General features: G+C 45.3%; 3 protein-coding genes and 1 long non-coding RNA gene across 7 annotated transcripts; 2 read left to right on the forward strand and 2 right to left on the reverse strand.

The window, feature by feature from the left end:
* The first annotated feature begins 125 nt into the window (after nucleotides 1-125).
* Pcl (polycomb protein Pcl) lies at nucleotides 126-4,691 on the forward strand. Of its 3 annotated transcripts, none has more exons than XM_036813147.3 (5): nucleotides 126-305; nucleotides 556-2,127; nucleotides 2,188-2,360; nucleotides 2,419-3,514; nucleotides 3,576-4,691. In XM_036813147.3, the coding sequence occupies exons 2-5, from the start codon at nucleotides 619-621 to the stop codon at nucleotides 3,960-3,962; spliced, it is 3,165 nt and encodes a 1,054-aa protein (XP_036669042.2). In that variant the 5' UTR covers nucleotides 126-305; nucleotides 556-618; the 3' UTR covers nucleotides 3,963-4,691. The 3 variants fall into 3 exon arrangements, with proteins under 3 accessions (XP_036669042.2, XP_070850709.1, XP_070850710.1); XM_070994608.1 differs by having other exon boundaries at nucleotides 561-2,127; XM_070994609.1 differs by having other exon boundaries at nucleotides 126-2,127.
* Nucleotides 4,145-5,606, reverse strand: LOC139352465 (uncharacterized). The gene is made up of 2 exons (XR_011603665.1): nucleotides 4,913-5,606; nucleotides 4,145-4,841 (listed from the first exon to the last, which is right to left on the reverse strand). It is a non-coding gene; the product is annotated as an uncharacterized lncRNA (long non-coding RNA).
* Nucleotides 5,607-5,777: 171 nt separating this feature from the next.
* On the forward strand, nucleotides 5,778-12,185 carry pAbp (poly(A) binding protein). Of its 2 annotated transcripts, none has more exons than XM_036813151.3 (6): nucleotides 5,778-5,968; nucleotides 6,499-6,683; nucleotides 9,436-9,908; nucleotides 9,968-10,985; nucleotides 11,049-11,359; nucleotides 11,421-12,185. In XM_036813151.3, the coding sequence occupies exons 2-5, from the start codon at nucleotides 6,518-6,520 to the stop codon at nucleotides 11,300-11,302; spliced, it is 1,911 nt and encodes a 636-aa protein (XP_036669046.1). In that variant the 5' UTR covers nucleotides 5,778-5,968; nucleotides 6,499-6,517; the 3' UTR covers nucleotides 11,303-11,359; nucleotides 11,421-12,185. The 2 variants fall into 2 exon arrangements, with proteins under 2 accessions (XP_036669046.1, XP_036669047.1); XM_036813152.3 differs by lacking the exon at nucleotides 5,778-5,968 and adding an exon at nucleotides 6,287-6,428.
* A 1,459-nt stretch (nucleotides 12,186-13,644) lies between these two features.
* Nucleotides 13,645-14,334, reverse strand: EMRE (Essential MCU regulator). Its single transcript, XM_017069617.4, has one exon. It carries the CDS (start codon nucleotides 14,232-14,234, stop codon nucleotides 13,941-13,943), a length of 294 nt encoding a protein of 97 aa, XP_016925106.2. The 5' UTR covers nucleotides 14,235-14,334; the 3' UTR covers nucleotides 13,645-13,940.
* Between the last annotated feature and the right edge of the window lie 118 nt (nucleotides 14,335-14,452).

Consider the following 14,452-nt stretch of genomic DNA (forward strand, 5'->3'; position numbering starts at 1 on the left):
CTCTCTCTCTTGCATCTCGCTTTTTTACTAACACTTACGCTGAGGCTATCTCCCTTTTTTACTGACACCTTACGGTGGCTTACGTTTTGTTGACACTTACGTTCATCTTGCATCTCGTACTGTACTGACACTTACGTTTTCCTTACGTTGTTTTGAAAATTTGTTAAAATTGGCCAGGGCGAACGAGATCATTCGTCGAAAATTAATTGTTAGGGATGAACTTGGCCCAACGACCATAGCAGCCGACAGCCGACTTAATTAGGGCACAATGCTAATTTAATGCACGAATCGAGGCACACTGAAAGGTGGGTAAATCGGCGTCTGAAATCGGAGGTGCCGTGGAAAAGTACGAATGTGGAAGGCTCACGGAATACAAAAGGGCCCGCTCTCCGCCGCGTATGTGTAGCCAGGGTGTGCATGTATGTGTCAGCGGGGCAACAACAAATTCGACGAAAAAGGCGCCAGATTAATGAGCTCGTGTTAATCGGCGAGAAACCCATTAGAAGCGAACCCCAAAAAGCCGGCAAATCGTACTGAAGAAACCTATTTTTCTAGAAAAGACTGCGAATCAGCCCCCATCAGGCGCAGCACAGCACAACGCACACACACACAGCCGCAATGATGAACAACCATTACCACTTGCAACACGATCACCCGCCGCAGAACGTGGCACATCCGTTCATGCAACAGCAGAGCGCTGCCGTCGCCCCAGGAGCTCCTCCGGCCACCAGCACCACCTACGGCTACTTGCCGCAGCCACAGGCTGGCCAGCAGCCGCAGTGGATGACCACCACCTACCAGATCCTGCCGCCCACCGCAGGACCTGCGACGGTGGCCAAGCGCTTCTATGCCACCGCCGGAGGAGCACCGCCACAGGCCAGCACTCACCCCGCACATCCCAGCACCATACAGATCACCAACAGCTTCGCCCAACAGGCCACGCCGACGAAGCAACAGGCGGCCACCAGCTCCAGTCCCTTCAAAGCCAACAACATACGAATCATCTCGACGGCACCGAGTGTCTATAGTCTGAATAAGTCGCCACAGGAACCGCACTCCCTTTATGCGCCCGTTCAGTCTTATTATTTGCCCAGCGGCGCTGGCCAAACGGCGGGACAACTCAACCTCATGACGGCCAGTGGGGCGGCCAAACAACTGCAGCCGCCTCCGCTGGTGCCCGTGAGCAACTCATCCTCGCCGCCATCCACCGTGGTGCTGGATCGCATCAATATTTGCATCAACAACCACTACGCGGAATCGCCCGCTTCCCTGAGCTCATCGCTGAGCACCGCCCAGCAACCGTCGCCCATCATACCGGCCATCCAGCACAAGGCCATCCTGCCCCTTATCGACAGCAGCACGGCGGACAGCAGCAGCTGCAGCAGCAGTTCGGTGTCCAGCAGCAGCTATGGCGGTGCCACAACCACATCGGCGGCCGTGGTGATTGTGGATGAGCCGGATTCAACGACCACAACGCCACAGACACCGCCAACCACGCCGGAGACGATGAGTTCGCCAGGGAAGAGCTCGCCCTCGCCTCCGCTGCTGGCCACGCAGTCGCTGCTTAAGGCCGTCAGCCAAATGAAGCCGAGCTTCAAGGCCGTCGAAACAGCACCACCCACACCGCCAACTCCTCCATCTCCGCCGCCGTCGCTGCCACCAGTGGCTGCTGCTCCTCCCCCGCCGGCTGTCACATATGCCCTGCAGGAGGACGTCTTCATCAAGTGCAACGATGGCAGGTTCTACCTGGGCACCATTATTGAGCAGACATGCGATCAGTATCTCATCCGTTTCGATGATCGGTCCGAGCAATGGTGCGAGCCTGACAAGCTGCGCAAGTTGGGTGGCGGTAGCTCGGTTACCGGTGGCGGAGGAGGCGGTTCCAGTTCGGATACCTCAAACACCTCCACCACCGGACCCATGTGCGTGGCCTGCAAGCGGTCGGATGTCGAGGATGTGGTGGAAATCTGCGAGCGCTGCGGACGTGGCTACCATCGCGGGTGTACCATTGAAATCGTTACCGGCAGCGGAATTTGGAGCTGCAAACGGTGTGCAAAACCCATGAAAATGCAACAGCCGGTTGAGATCAACAAGCCAGCGGGGATTTGCCGCCAGTTACCCTACCATGTGAGTTTGCTGTGTACCTAAACATAGGGATTATGTTGCTAATCCGGTTTTTTCCCACAGGCGGATAAGCTTAGCTGGGATGAGAAGCATCGTGTGAACGAGGAGCAAATATACTGCTACTGCGGGAAGCCGGGCAAATTCGATCACAACATGCTGCAGTGCTGCAAGTGTCGCAACTGGTTCCACACCCAATGCATGCAGAACTTCAAGAGGAAGCTGCTGCGCGGCGACATGTAAGTCTTGAATGGCTTTTGTGGGATCTTTGAATTTAATTGAACTGTACTCCTCCAGGTTCTTTGTATTCTGCTGCACCGTGTGCAACAATGGCGTGGAGTTTGTGCGACGTCTGCAAATCGACTGGGTGGATGTGCTCCACATAGCGCTGTACAATCTGCGCAAGCACCAGCACCAGAAGTACCATCACCTGCTGAAGGACATTTGGCCCTTCATACTCGAACAACGCCACCAGCTGCCCATCTGCGAGCAGTGGCGCACACTGCCGGAGACGGCACTGATGGAGCGCATTAAGCAGACTCTGAAAGACTACTCGGAGAGATTTGTCTGCGGCAGGGAGTTCAAAAGAGCGCCGGCCTTCTATGCGCTGCGGCACAGTGGTCCGCCCTTGACTCCCAAGGTATTCCTGGAACCCCACGAGGAGCTTTCCGACGAGCTGTTGGTCAAGAAGTTCAAGCTGTTGCTCATGCCAGAGAAGTCGATGGGAAATGGCGGCGAGCCGTTGAAAAGAGTTCCCAAAGATGTTTACGAGTTCAATACGGATGAGGATGAGCCGGTCGAAACGAGCGAGGACGAAATCCCCATCAAGCAGATCATCGAAAAGGCCAAAAAACAGGCCAGCCAGAAGATCGAGGAGCAGGATGAGCTGCCGAAAAAGCCGCAACCCGTCGAGGCGGGCGCCCTCGATCTCGCCGACGACAATGCCAACGACGGGGATCCCGGGAAGCTGCCAGCTCCCATTCCACCGCTGCTGGACGCAAACAGCAGTCGCAAACGCAAGGCTTTTCGTCTGTCCAAGCGCTATGACAACAGCCGCAATCACTGTGATCTATCGTCCGACGAGAACTCGAGCAGCAGCCGGGGAACCAGCTCGCTGGACCTCATCATACCCCCGCCGGCCAACTTTCTGGGACGCAACAATCCCTTCCTGATGGCGACACCCAAAAAGGCGACGCAGGGACGGAGTGTCGGTGGAGCTGGGGTCGGGGTGAATGGCATCATCAACAGCATTTTCAAGCTTAAGGGCACCTCCAAGGAGCAGCCGCGCATGGTGCGCACCATCAAGCGAAGACTGAGTGCCAAAGACATAACCATAGGGCCCAATCAGGAAGTGCGCAGGCGTCGCAACCGGCGCCTGACCACGGCCATTGAGGTAGGAACAATGCACTTGGTGTAATCACAGTGTTTAATGAGTTTTTTTTCCCATCAAACAGGTCATCAGCACCACCACCATCAATCCCATACCCAGCCACTACCTTCCTCTCTACGCCAAAGATCTGCAGCCACCGGCGCCGCCGATGGGCAAGCCGACGCACGGACGCCTGTTGCGCCAGCGGCCACAGAAGCTCTCGCCCAGCCAGAGCCGCCGGAACTCTACCAGCTCGACGGCGACCACCAGCAGCAGCAACGGGCTCTCAGCCCCAGGACATTCCATGCTGGATCTGAAGCAGTCGGTGAACAAGTATTTCGGCGGCGCCATGAATCGCATTGATGCCGGCGAGTCCTTTGCCATCCGGGCCAAGCGGCGCATGGGCAACGGCCAGGTGCAGTACCTGGTGGAGTGGGGAGGAGATGCTGCGATCGGATCGATGGGAAACTAGGAACTAGACTAGACGACGACTCATTTTTACCTTTATGTTTATCATTTTCATTATCATTTTCCTGCGTTATTCTTTATCCAATGTTCGCTGCCAACTCCGGGCCCCTTTATTTGTTAACGTTTAAAAGTTTATTACCAATCCACTGCCAAAATAGCAAAAGAATGTTCAAAATATTGGTTCAGCATTAAAGCGGTATACTGTTAAAATGTAAAAAGGAAAAAAAACAAAAAAGAAATGCAAAAAGCAACTGAATACAGGTTATAATTGTGCAATGGCAGTAGATTTCCACAAAATTGGTAAAAGTATTACAAGATTAATCTGGAAGCCTATGTAACATTCGCTGCTGAATGAAAACGTATTAATTAATGTCTATCAAAGGGGAAAAACGATTCAGTTAAGCTCAGTATCGTAATCGTACTTTAGTTACCACTTAATTCGCCCATGTATATTTTCGAAAAATATATATTTAAAGGGAAACTCTCACACAAACCATGTTATGCATACAAAAAAAGTACACACAAATTAAATAAAATTTAGGACTAGTTCAATAATAATTGTCGCCCATAGTCTAGGGAAAACTATACATTAAGCAAATACATTTTAACTATTAAAAGCTACATGAAATCAAAATTGAGTTGAACGCTAAAGAAAATCTCAAGCTAAACCCGACCGGAATATGTGTTTAATGAAATGAAGTATATAATGCCCAAATAAATGTTTCGAAAAGTGCCCGTTTCTGAGATTTTGGTTGGAAGTCTTTTTTGGTGGGGAACCCCAGTAGGCGGGGAAAGTGACGTTTGGGTTTAGGGTCTGTCAGGCCCCGATTTTGCTTGGCCGCTTCATTAGGTACTCGAATGCCAGGGCGCATGCAGCTGTCGTCTGAAACAGGAACAGAAAAAAAATAGCAAAAATTGGTTTATTGCCATAAAACAAAAAAATTATTTAATTACACTCGGTCGCTGGCGGTTCTCTTCAAGTGTTGTTTATATTTCGTAGAAAGCCACGAAAAGCATAAAAAGTTCTTGAGTGCCGGTTCGAGCGGATAAGTGAAAATACTCTGGCTTTTATTGGAGTCTTGGAGTGCAAGCTCATCACTTTTTCGTCGAGTTGGGTAAGTTTGAAAAGAGGGAATCCCAGAGTTATGAGTGCGTTTCTACAGTGCAGTTGCATAGAAATTGTTGAAAATTAAAGCGAAACCTTATTCATTTGTGCGGAAAATTAGTTTTTCAAAAGTCAAGCAAAACAGGGTTGCCTACGAATCTTTAGATAGGATTGATGATGAAAAATTGCATTAAAAAATTAACAAACACTTAATTGGTTAAATTGTTTAAACAAATTGCGATAGCTATGCATTATATATAGTGATTTTACTTGTGCATTAAATTTTTTTCAAAAGTCAAGAACAGGGTTGCCTACATGTCTTTCAATAAGTGTGATGATGAAAAATTACATTAAAATAACAATTTTACTAATTGTTTAAAAAAAAATTGTGATAGCTATGCATTTAATATAATGCTTTTACTTGTGCATTACAATTATTTCAAAAGTCATGCAGAGTAGGGTTTCCTACATATCTTTGGATAACAAACTCAGTGAAAATTTACATTAAAATATTAAAAATATTTTAATTTAATTGTTTAAATTTAAAAAGTGATTAGCTATGCTCTTAAAATAATGTTTTTATTTGTGCATTATAATAATGCAAAATTATTCATTCCAAGACATTCCAGTCACTGTGACCGTGAACGCTTGGGATATTCTTTTGGTATATTTCGATATACACAACTGGTATTTTTCAGTGACGAACGGTATATTAAAAAAACTGACCGGCAACACTGTCGCGTAGAGTCCGTTTTCGTGAGCGGTCGTGGATTCGCTTTCAGCACACGGCTTATCACATATTTTTTGTGAAGAAAAAATACATAAAAACCAAAAAAAATATTAAAACACAAAAAGTAACAAAAAAAATTGTAAAAAGTAGCAAAAAATTCGAGCGTGTTTGAAAAGTAAGTACCGAGGAGGACGAAGGCGTGCAGTGTGTGAGAGAGAAGAGGGTGCGACGCGAGACAAGGCGAAATGGGAAATTTTCCCAGTGAAATTCGTCTTGTTTCGGCTCGCCCGCCGTTCAAAAATGGCGTCATGGAACGCCAAACTATTCCCAGAATCGCGGGCAAGGCTCCAACGATCGTGAATTTTCGCGGAAATCCTAGAAATCGCATAATTTCGGGCAGGCAGAACGCGTGTCTATCTGTGTGTATGTGTGGAAATTTTCCAACGGCGAGAGGGAGAAAGAGCAGAGAGGGAGAGCGCTGACGGGGCAACAACAAAGCACATGTGGCGGCGTTGCCATGCACTGTCACGCGCGCCAGAGTTGCCACCCAGACACACAGACAGACGAATAGAAGAGCAAAAGCCACGCCGCTTTTTTTCTTTCTATTTCACCGCCTGCCTGGCCGAATCCATCCGGTCCGTAAAAATTTCGAAAAAACCCGAATTTCCGAGTGAAAAACAGCAAATTAATTATCGTAACTTGCAGGTAGACCTGACCACCAAATATGGCTTCTCTATACGTCGGTGATCTCCAGCAGGACGTCACTGAAGCGGGACTCTTTGAGAAGTTCTCGTCTGCTGGTCCAGTCCTGTCAATTCGTGTCTGCCGCGATGTGATTACCCGTCGCTCGTTGGGCTATGCCTACGTCAACTTCCAGCAGCCAGCCGATGGTGAGTAATCCCCCCGAAACGTAGTGTAGTTCCGTAGTCGTAGTGCCTGGAAAGGGAGCCAAGAGCCCCTCCCGCGCGAAACAAAGGAAACACGTGTGCAGTTTTTGCACTCACACTCGCACACAGCCACATGCCCCGCGTACAGTGGGAAAAAAACGGCCATCAAAACTGGACTTGATGGAATGATGAGTCTTATAAGAGGACCAGATAAACGGCTTCCAAGTATTTCATAACTCGCTCCACCGTGCGCCCGCTGCTTACGTTAATCTTCCCGCACACATACATACACACACACGGTACAAGTACCAGTGTACATGTATCCATTCCAGTTACTGTGGAAGGAGACGGGAAGGGCGGGCAAAACAGCTGGCTTGTGCTACTCATCAACCGTTCGCCTAGAAGTTTCCGCCTCGATTTCGCACAAAATTGCAATTATGATGGAATAATATGGGCTCCATACTGCCCCGACACCTTATCGCAGCCCCGCCCATAAGTTGTTTCATTGTTTCGTCGCATTTTCTGGTTTTATTTGTATATTTGTGTGTTGTTTCCAAGCGGCGAACTTGCGCACACGCACACATACTCGCACTCACATACGTCTCTTCCATAAACATGTGTTCATTGTTGTTTGGACCATTTCTTTCTCTCTGTTGGCCTTCATCTATTTTAGGTTATATTTCCATTAAGTAAATTTCCGCACGCCCGCCTTTTATTGGCGTTTACTTTACCTTTGTTTTGCTTTCACTTTCACTAGTAGTAGTCCTCCTCCCTGCTTGCCATTCCATTGATTAACACTTCCAAATTCTTGACATGTCAGTGAACCGCTCTTCGGCCTCTCTTTCGCCCATTAAAGTCGTGGCTTTACAAAAAACGAAAACAAACTTTCACTGCGCACACATTGTTGCTGCTGCTTCTTCGTTTCCCGTTGTTCGCTTACATTTGTTTATCGAATTAAGCGTACAATGGTGATTACGCTGCGTGTGAAAGCCGTCGCATTCCAGCATTCCACCAAGTTTACTGAACTCTGGCTTTTGAGGTTAGGGCGAAGCCTACCAACTTTTTAGAAACTGCTCGAGGGCATTATACTAACCTACAATATATTGCCGAATTTCGGTTTTTGATATTTATGGATAAGATCGTTTTAGATAACAGACCTTTCTCGCAACTCCTACCCATTGGTTGGTCAGATTTAACCCTTTTTGACACGACTAAGATTCAATGTTGCCAGAAGAAACTAATGCGACTTACCATGCTGATGGTTCTTATATCACCAGCAGAAGTAGAAGCATTACATTCTACTATAAGATCATTTAGACACCAAGATCTCGGAATTAAGACTTATTAGCAACATCTACCCATTGGTTGGCCAAATATACCCTTTTTGATACGACTAAGATTCATTGTTGCTATAAAAACCTATGAAACTTACCATGTTGATGGGTACCGCATACCATCTGCAGAAGTAGAAGCATGACAGTCACTGATTCCATTAAATATCATATGTTAATATTAAAAATAATCTGATTAATACCATTGAACTTCGATCTAGACTCTTGGCAACTCCTACCCATTGGTTGGTCAGATTTAACCCTTTTTGACACGACTAAGATTCAATGTTGCAAGACGAAACTAATGCGACTTACCATGCTGTTGGTTTTCGCATACCATCCGCAGAAGTAGAAGCATTACAATCCTATTGTATGATCCTTAAGATACCAAGATCTTATATTTAAAACTTATTAGCAAATACACCCTTTTTGATACGACTAAGATTCATTGTTGCTATAAAAACCTATGCAACTAACCATGTTGATGGGTACCACATACCATCTGCAGAAGTAGAAGCAGGACATTCACTGATTCCATAAACCATCATATTGTACTATTGAAGAAAAATTTCTGATTTATTACCTTCAAACTTCGATCTGGACTCTTGGCAACTCCTACCCATTGGTTGGTCAGATTTAACCCTTTTTGACACGACTAAGATTCAATGTTGCTAGAAGAACTTAATGCGACTTACCATGCTGATGGTTTTTACATATCATCCGCAGAAGTAGAAGCATTACAATCTAATACTTTATTTGAAAGATGCTTGAATTTCAGATTTTATGTCATTTTAGCAACTTCTACCCATTGGTTGGTCAGATTTAACCCTTTTTGACACGACTAAGATTCATTGTTGCTATAAAAACCTATGCAACTTACCATGTTGATGGGTACCGCATACCATCTGCAGAAGTAGAAGCATAACAGCTACATATTTTCATAACTTCACAGTAACTGCTTTATATTTATATGGTTTAGATAAACATTCTTCAACAATTCGCTTATCAGGCTGTTCACCATCTCAGATCTATAGATTACTAGCAGCTTCAACCCATTGGTTGGTCTTATTTACCCTTTTTGACACGACTAAGATTTAAAGTTTCTAAAGAAAGCAAAGGAACTTACCATGCAGAGGGTTTTTTATACCATCAGCAGAAGCAGAAGCTTGACAGTCCCAAAAATTATGAGCCACCATAAATTTAGCAACTACAACCCATTGGTTGGTCAGAATAAACCCTTTTTGACACGACTAAGATTAATAGTTGCCAAATGAAAGACCAGACTTGACTTACCATGCACTTGGTTGCTTTTTGCTTATGGCCAGTGCAGAAGTAGAAGAGTCACAATGCCATTTAAGAATCTTTTAGTATACTATGCTTTTGATACCTTGCTAATTAGAACATACCTCATCTTTCATCCGCAGCTGAGCGTGCTTTGGACACCATGAACTTCGACCTGGTCCGCAACAAGCCCATTCGCATTATGTGGTCCCAGCGCGATCCCTCCCTCCGCCGCTCCGGCGTTGGCAACGTGTTCATCAAGAACCTCGACAAGGCCATCGATAACAAGGCAATCTACGACACTTTCTCCGCCTTCGGCAACATCCTTAGCTGCAAGGTAGCCACCGATGAGAAGGGCAACTCCAAGGGCTATGGATTCGTTCACTTCGAGACCGAGGAAGCCGCCAACACGTCCATCGACAAGGTCAATGGCATGTTGCTCAACGGCAAGAAGGTCTACGTGGGCAAATTCATTCCCCGCAAGGAGCGCGAGAAGGAGCTGGGCGAGAAGGCCAAGCTCTTCACCAATGTGTACGTGAAGAACTTCACCGAGGAGTTTGACGACGAAAAGCTGAAGGAGTTCTTTGAGCCGTACGGCAAGATCACCAGCTATAAGGTAACCTTTCTTAGATGGGGTTTATTTTGGTGCTTTTCTGACACTGTCTTCCCCTCTAGGTCATGTCCAAGGAGGACGGCAAGAGCAAGGGCTTCGGATTCGTGGCCTTTGAGACCACAGAGGCTGCTGAGGCGGCCGTCCAGGCCCTCAACGGCAAGGATATGGGTGAGGGCAAGTCCCTGTACGTGGCCCGTGCCCAGAAGAAGGCCGAGCGCCAGCAGGAGCTGAAGCGCAAGTTCGAAGAGCTCAAGAAGAAGCGCCACGAGTCCGTGTTCGGCGTCAACTTGTACGTGAAGAACCTGGACGACACCATTGATGACGATCGCCTACGCAAGGAGTTCTCCTTGTACGGCACCATCACATCGGCCAAGGTAATGACCGATGAGGAGGGTCGCTCCAAGGGTTTCGGTTTCGTGTGCTTCATTTCGCCCAACGAAGCCACCTGCGCCGTCACCGAGCTGAACGGTCGCGTCGTCGGCAGCAAGCCCTTGTACGTGGCCCTGGCCCAGAGGAAGGAGGAGCGCAAGGCTCACCTCGCCTCGCAGTACATGCGTCACATGACCGGCATGCGTATGCAGCAGCTGGGACAGATCTTCCAGCCCAACGCGGCAGGCGGCTTCTTTGTGCCGACCTTACAGCCAAGCCAGCGTTTCTTCAGTCCCTCGATGGCCACCCAGATGCGAAACACACCTCGCTGGGCGCCACAAGTGCGTCCCGCCGCCACCGTACAGAGCGTTCAGGCCGGAGCTGCCGCCGCAGCCGGTGGCTTCCAGGGCCCATCCGGTGCGGTGCCCACCCAGTTCCGATCGGCTGCTGCCGGAGCACGTGGTGCCCAGCCACAGCCCGTGCAGGGAGCTCACGCCTCTGCTGCCGCGGCCAATAACATGCGCAACACTGGAGCTCGCGCCATCACCGGCCAGCAGACCGCTGCCCCCAACATGCAGATTCCCGGAGCCCAGATCGCCGGCGGTGCCCAGCAGCGCGCCTCCAACTACAAGTACACCTCCAACATGCGCAATCCCCCAGTGCAGCAGTTGCAGCAGACCCAGCCCATCCCACAGCAATTGCAGGGCAAGAGTAAGTTTTTAAGTCGAGAAATGTTGGAGTCCTAATTAATGGCCCGTTTTTATTATTTTTCAGACTCTGAGAAGCTCATCGCCTCGTTGCTGGCCAACGCTAAACCACAGGAGCAGAAACAGATCCTCGGCGAGCGTCTGTACCCGATGATTGAGCGCATGCACGCCGCTCTGGCTGGCAAGATCACCGGCATGTTGCTGGAGATCGAGAACTCCGAGCTGCTGCACATGATTGAGGACCAGGAGGCCCTCAAGGCCAAGGTGGAGGAGGCTGTGGCCGTGCTCCAGGTGCACCGCGTCTCTGAGCCCGCTAACTAAGCTCGAACTACAGCTCAAGCGGATGAAAATTTTACAACAACACTCGACACCCAAAAAGTATGTAGTATAGGGTAGTATAAAGAGGATGACACCCAAATTAATAATGGATTTCTTTCAGTTTTCCTCTTAACTTTCAATTCATTAACAACAATTCGCATTCACTGATGCCTAGTGCATAGATGGAACGCCAAGAAGGACACACATTCAACACAGAAGAACGAAGCGTAAAAACTCGGGTTTTTCTCTTTTCTAATCCCAGAAACATCAGCAAATCAGCAAATACAATTTCAATCATTTAATTTCGAACGCATTTACGCAAGTACACGAAGCAAAAAGAAGAAAGTCACGAAAAAGCAATTCTGCAGTAGATTCAAGAATTCCTTTTTTACATAAAAAACAAGTTAATGGAAAGAAGAAAAAAATGGAAAAATGTGAATTGAAAAAATATTTTTTTTTTTGTCATTGCTTGAACCTGAATCAACATTATTTTGTATGCGTATGAAGAAAAAATTAAAAACCATTGCAAAATAAACAGATTAAAGCATAGAATGTAGAAAGCTTCTTGCAATAATTGAAATTGTGTTTTAAAAAACAAGTCGTTTCTAGAGTTACAAACAGATTGAGTTTTTCGTACACTTTTTACGCCCCCCAAAACTTTCAAACAACAACAACAACACACGAAAGCGAAATGTAATTTTTTTCAATTCTTTTTTTCTGAAATTCAAACTTTAAGAAAGCTTTGTTTAGAAAAAGAAACGCGACAACCATACACTTTTAAAAAAGCAAAGAAAACAAAACAAAAAAATTGCAAAAAAGTTAAAATAAAAACGAAAAAATGTAAAGCAAACTGTGCAGAACAGAACAGAAGAGAAGAGAAGAGAAAGGAAAAAGAAAACCGCAAGAATATGAGAGTCAAGTTTTTGCTACTTTGAAAAAAGAAAGAAAATACAAAAAACCAACAGCAGAGAAAATATGTTGAAAAAATGAAAACAAAACAAAAATGAAAAACCTACAAAAAAATTGCAAAATTTATGTAAAAACAGCCAAAAAAAGAAAATATATATAAACACACACGCCCACACACACATATTAAACCAGAACAACAACAACAAGATACATATATATATATATATGAGAAATACAAGAAACACATGAAAAGCGCTAAAGCGCGAAAAACTTATGAAGCATATTAATGAAAAAGGGCCACAAACCCGAGGGCAAATAAAGAGCAAGCAGGATTTTTATGATCACACTATTACCCGAAAGAAATGAGGCGAAGAAGAACATACATACATCTATTACAATCTGCAAAAGGTATATATTTGAAAACAACTCGTAAAGCGAACGCCGCTGCGATTTTATTTGCGTTCCGACTTCTGTTACAAAGAGAATCGAGAATATTACCAGTAAATAATGTTTTTACACCACACACACACATAATACGATATATTTGATGATCGGGGCAGTGAAATTCATATTTTTTTATTAAAACAAATCGAAAACTAAAAACAATTAAAAAAACCAAGCAAAAATCTTTGAAAAAAATGCAAAACACAAAACCATATATATATATGCAAGGAAATGCAAAAATATTTAAAAAACGCAAACAAAATAATGAGAGAAAAACAGAAAACATAACCAAAACCCGAATTGGAATATTCTAGGGATTGCGAGATTTTCTGAAAATTCGAAGGGAAGAAGAACTTTTACTTTTCACGAAATATACGCAAGTCAACACACTTCTATATATATATAGCAGATATATATGTATCCTTATATATTAAAGCGATATAAAGCATAATTTGTATGATTAAACAAAAATAGGATTGTTGAAATTTGATTGCGCATCTTTGAAGCAAAACCCATTTGAATAAATTGTAATGAACGCAGAGAAAATCCGTAAAACATACCTTTGTACACCCAACAAATTTAATTACAATAAAATTCCACTTCGGCAAAAGAAAAGTGTTTTATTTTATAGGGGTATTGGTGGTAAGATCAAAAACCCGGGGATCTAAATATTTATTGTTTAGAAATCATTTATATTTAAGAACTTATGTTTTTTATATACATAATCCATTCATTTGAATATTATTACTTATAAGTAGACGTCGTTTTTAAATATGTATGGTGACATAATTTTTAAACATCATATTTCTAGTGATGCTTGTTCCCCAGTCAGGGAATGCGGGAAAACGGATTTTAAAAACATTTTTTCACATTCATATCCGAGGTCTACTTATAAGGTGTAGAAATATGTTCAAATATGGGATCAATATGATTTTTCCTTCTATACCTTATATTCCAGTGGATGACCATTATATAACAAGGAAAGACTAGTATTTAGCATATTCGAATAAACTTTATTTAATTCTAGTAACATTCTTGAATCTGTCGAGCATAGTTAACATTCGTTAGGTGAAAAATATCAAAGCGGGACTTGCAGAATACACACAAAACACATAAAATGCCAGAACTGTAGGATCTTAAGAGTAAACATAGATTTATATAGAAAAAGTTGGCTATTAGATGAACAAACTATTGGCCGAGTGTTGGGTTCTTCTGCGTGGGACAACGACTCCGGGCAAACATATTCATTCCGACTAGGAGGCACTCCCACACGAAGATGGTAAGGGGCCTAATCCTCGTCGTCGTCGTCATCGGCGGGCACGAAGAGATCGTTCTCCTCCAGGAAATTGGCCACGTTCTTGCTGATGGTGGCGCCCACGAAGAGGCCCGGGATGACGGCGCAGAAGATGGCCAGCAGACCGAAGGGCATCTCCTCCGGCTTGGGTTTGATGGCTCCGGAACGGAAGTACACGCTGGACATGTGGCGCTGCAGAGTCCTCAGGTTTGCAGGGTTTTCCGCCACCCGGCGCGGGAACCGCTGCAGAGCCAGGTTAATGGGAAATGCCAGGCGTGAGACAATCATCTTTAAAGTCTTCTAGAATTGCTTATTTCGTTTAAAAAACAAAATGTGTCTGAAATTGTGTGCAGATTGCCGAGATTTGTGAGTCAAGAATCAGCTGATTCAGCCAATACCAGTGTTGGCTAAGGAGTAAACCCACGCACGACAGTGTGGGAAAACGCACAAGAGGCGCGGCATTTGAAATTTTTTCCTCGCACCCATTTGTTTATAATTAAAACACA

Source organism: Drosophila suzukii, chromosome 2R (genome assembly GCF_043229965.1).
Source record: "Drosophila suzukii chromosome 2R, CBGP_Dsuzu_IsoJpt1.0, whole genome shotgun sequence".
NCBI classification, from domain to species: Eukaryota; Metazoa; Arthropoda; class Insecta; order Diptera; family Drosophilidae; genus Drosophila; species Drosophila suzukii.

Bases quoted from the DNA above. Each gene is read 5' to 3' on its own strand.
- Pcl (XM_070994608.1), top strand. From the start codon at position 280: ATGCACGAATCGAGGCACACTGAAAG. The intron at 306-560 runs GTGGGTAAATCG...TTTCTAGAAAAG, and splicing joins GAATCGAGGCACACTGAAAG to ACTGCGAATCAGCCCCCATC. The intron at 2,128-2,187 runs GTGAGTTTGCTG...TTTTTCCCACAG, and splicing joins GCCGCCAGTTACCCTACCAT to GCGGATAAGCTTAGCTGGGA.
- EMRE (XM_017069617.4), bottom strand. From the start codon at position 14,234: ATGATTGTCTCACGCCTGGCATTTCCCATTAACCTGGCTCTGCAGCGG.
- pAbp (XM_036813151.3), top strand. From the start codon at position 6,518: ATGGCTTCTCTATACGTCGGTGATCTCCAGCAGGACGTCACTGAAGCG. The intron at 6,684-9,435 runs GTGAGTAATCCC...TTTCATCCGCAG, and splicing joins CTTCCAGCAGCCAGCCGATG to CTGAGCGTGCTTTGGACACC. The intron at 10,986-11,048 runs GTAAGTTTTTAA...ATTATTTTTCAG, and splicing joins ACAGCAATTGCAGGGCAAGA to ACTCTGAGAAGCTCATCGCC.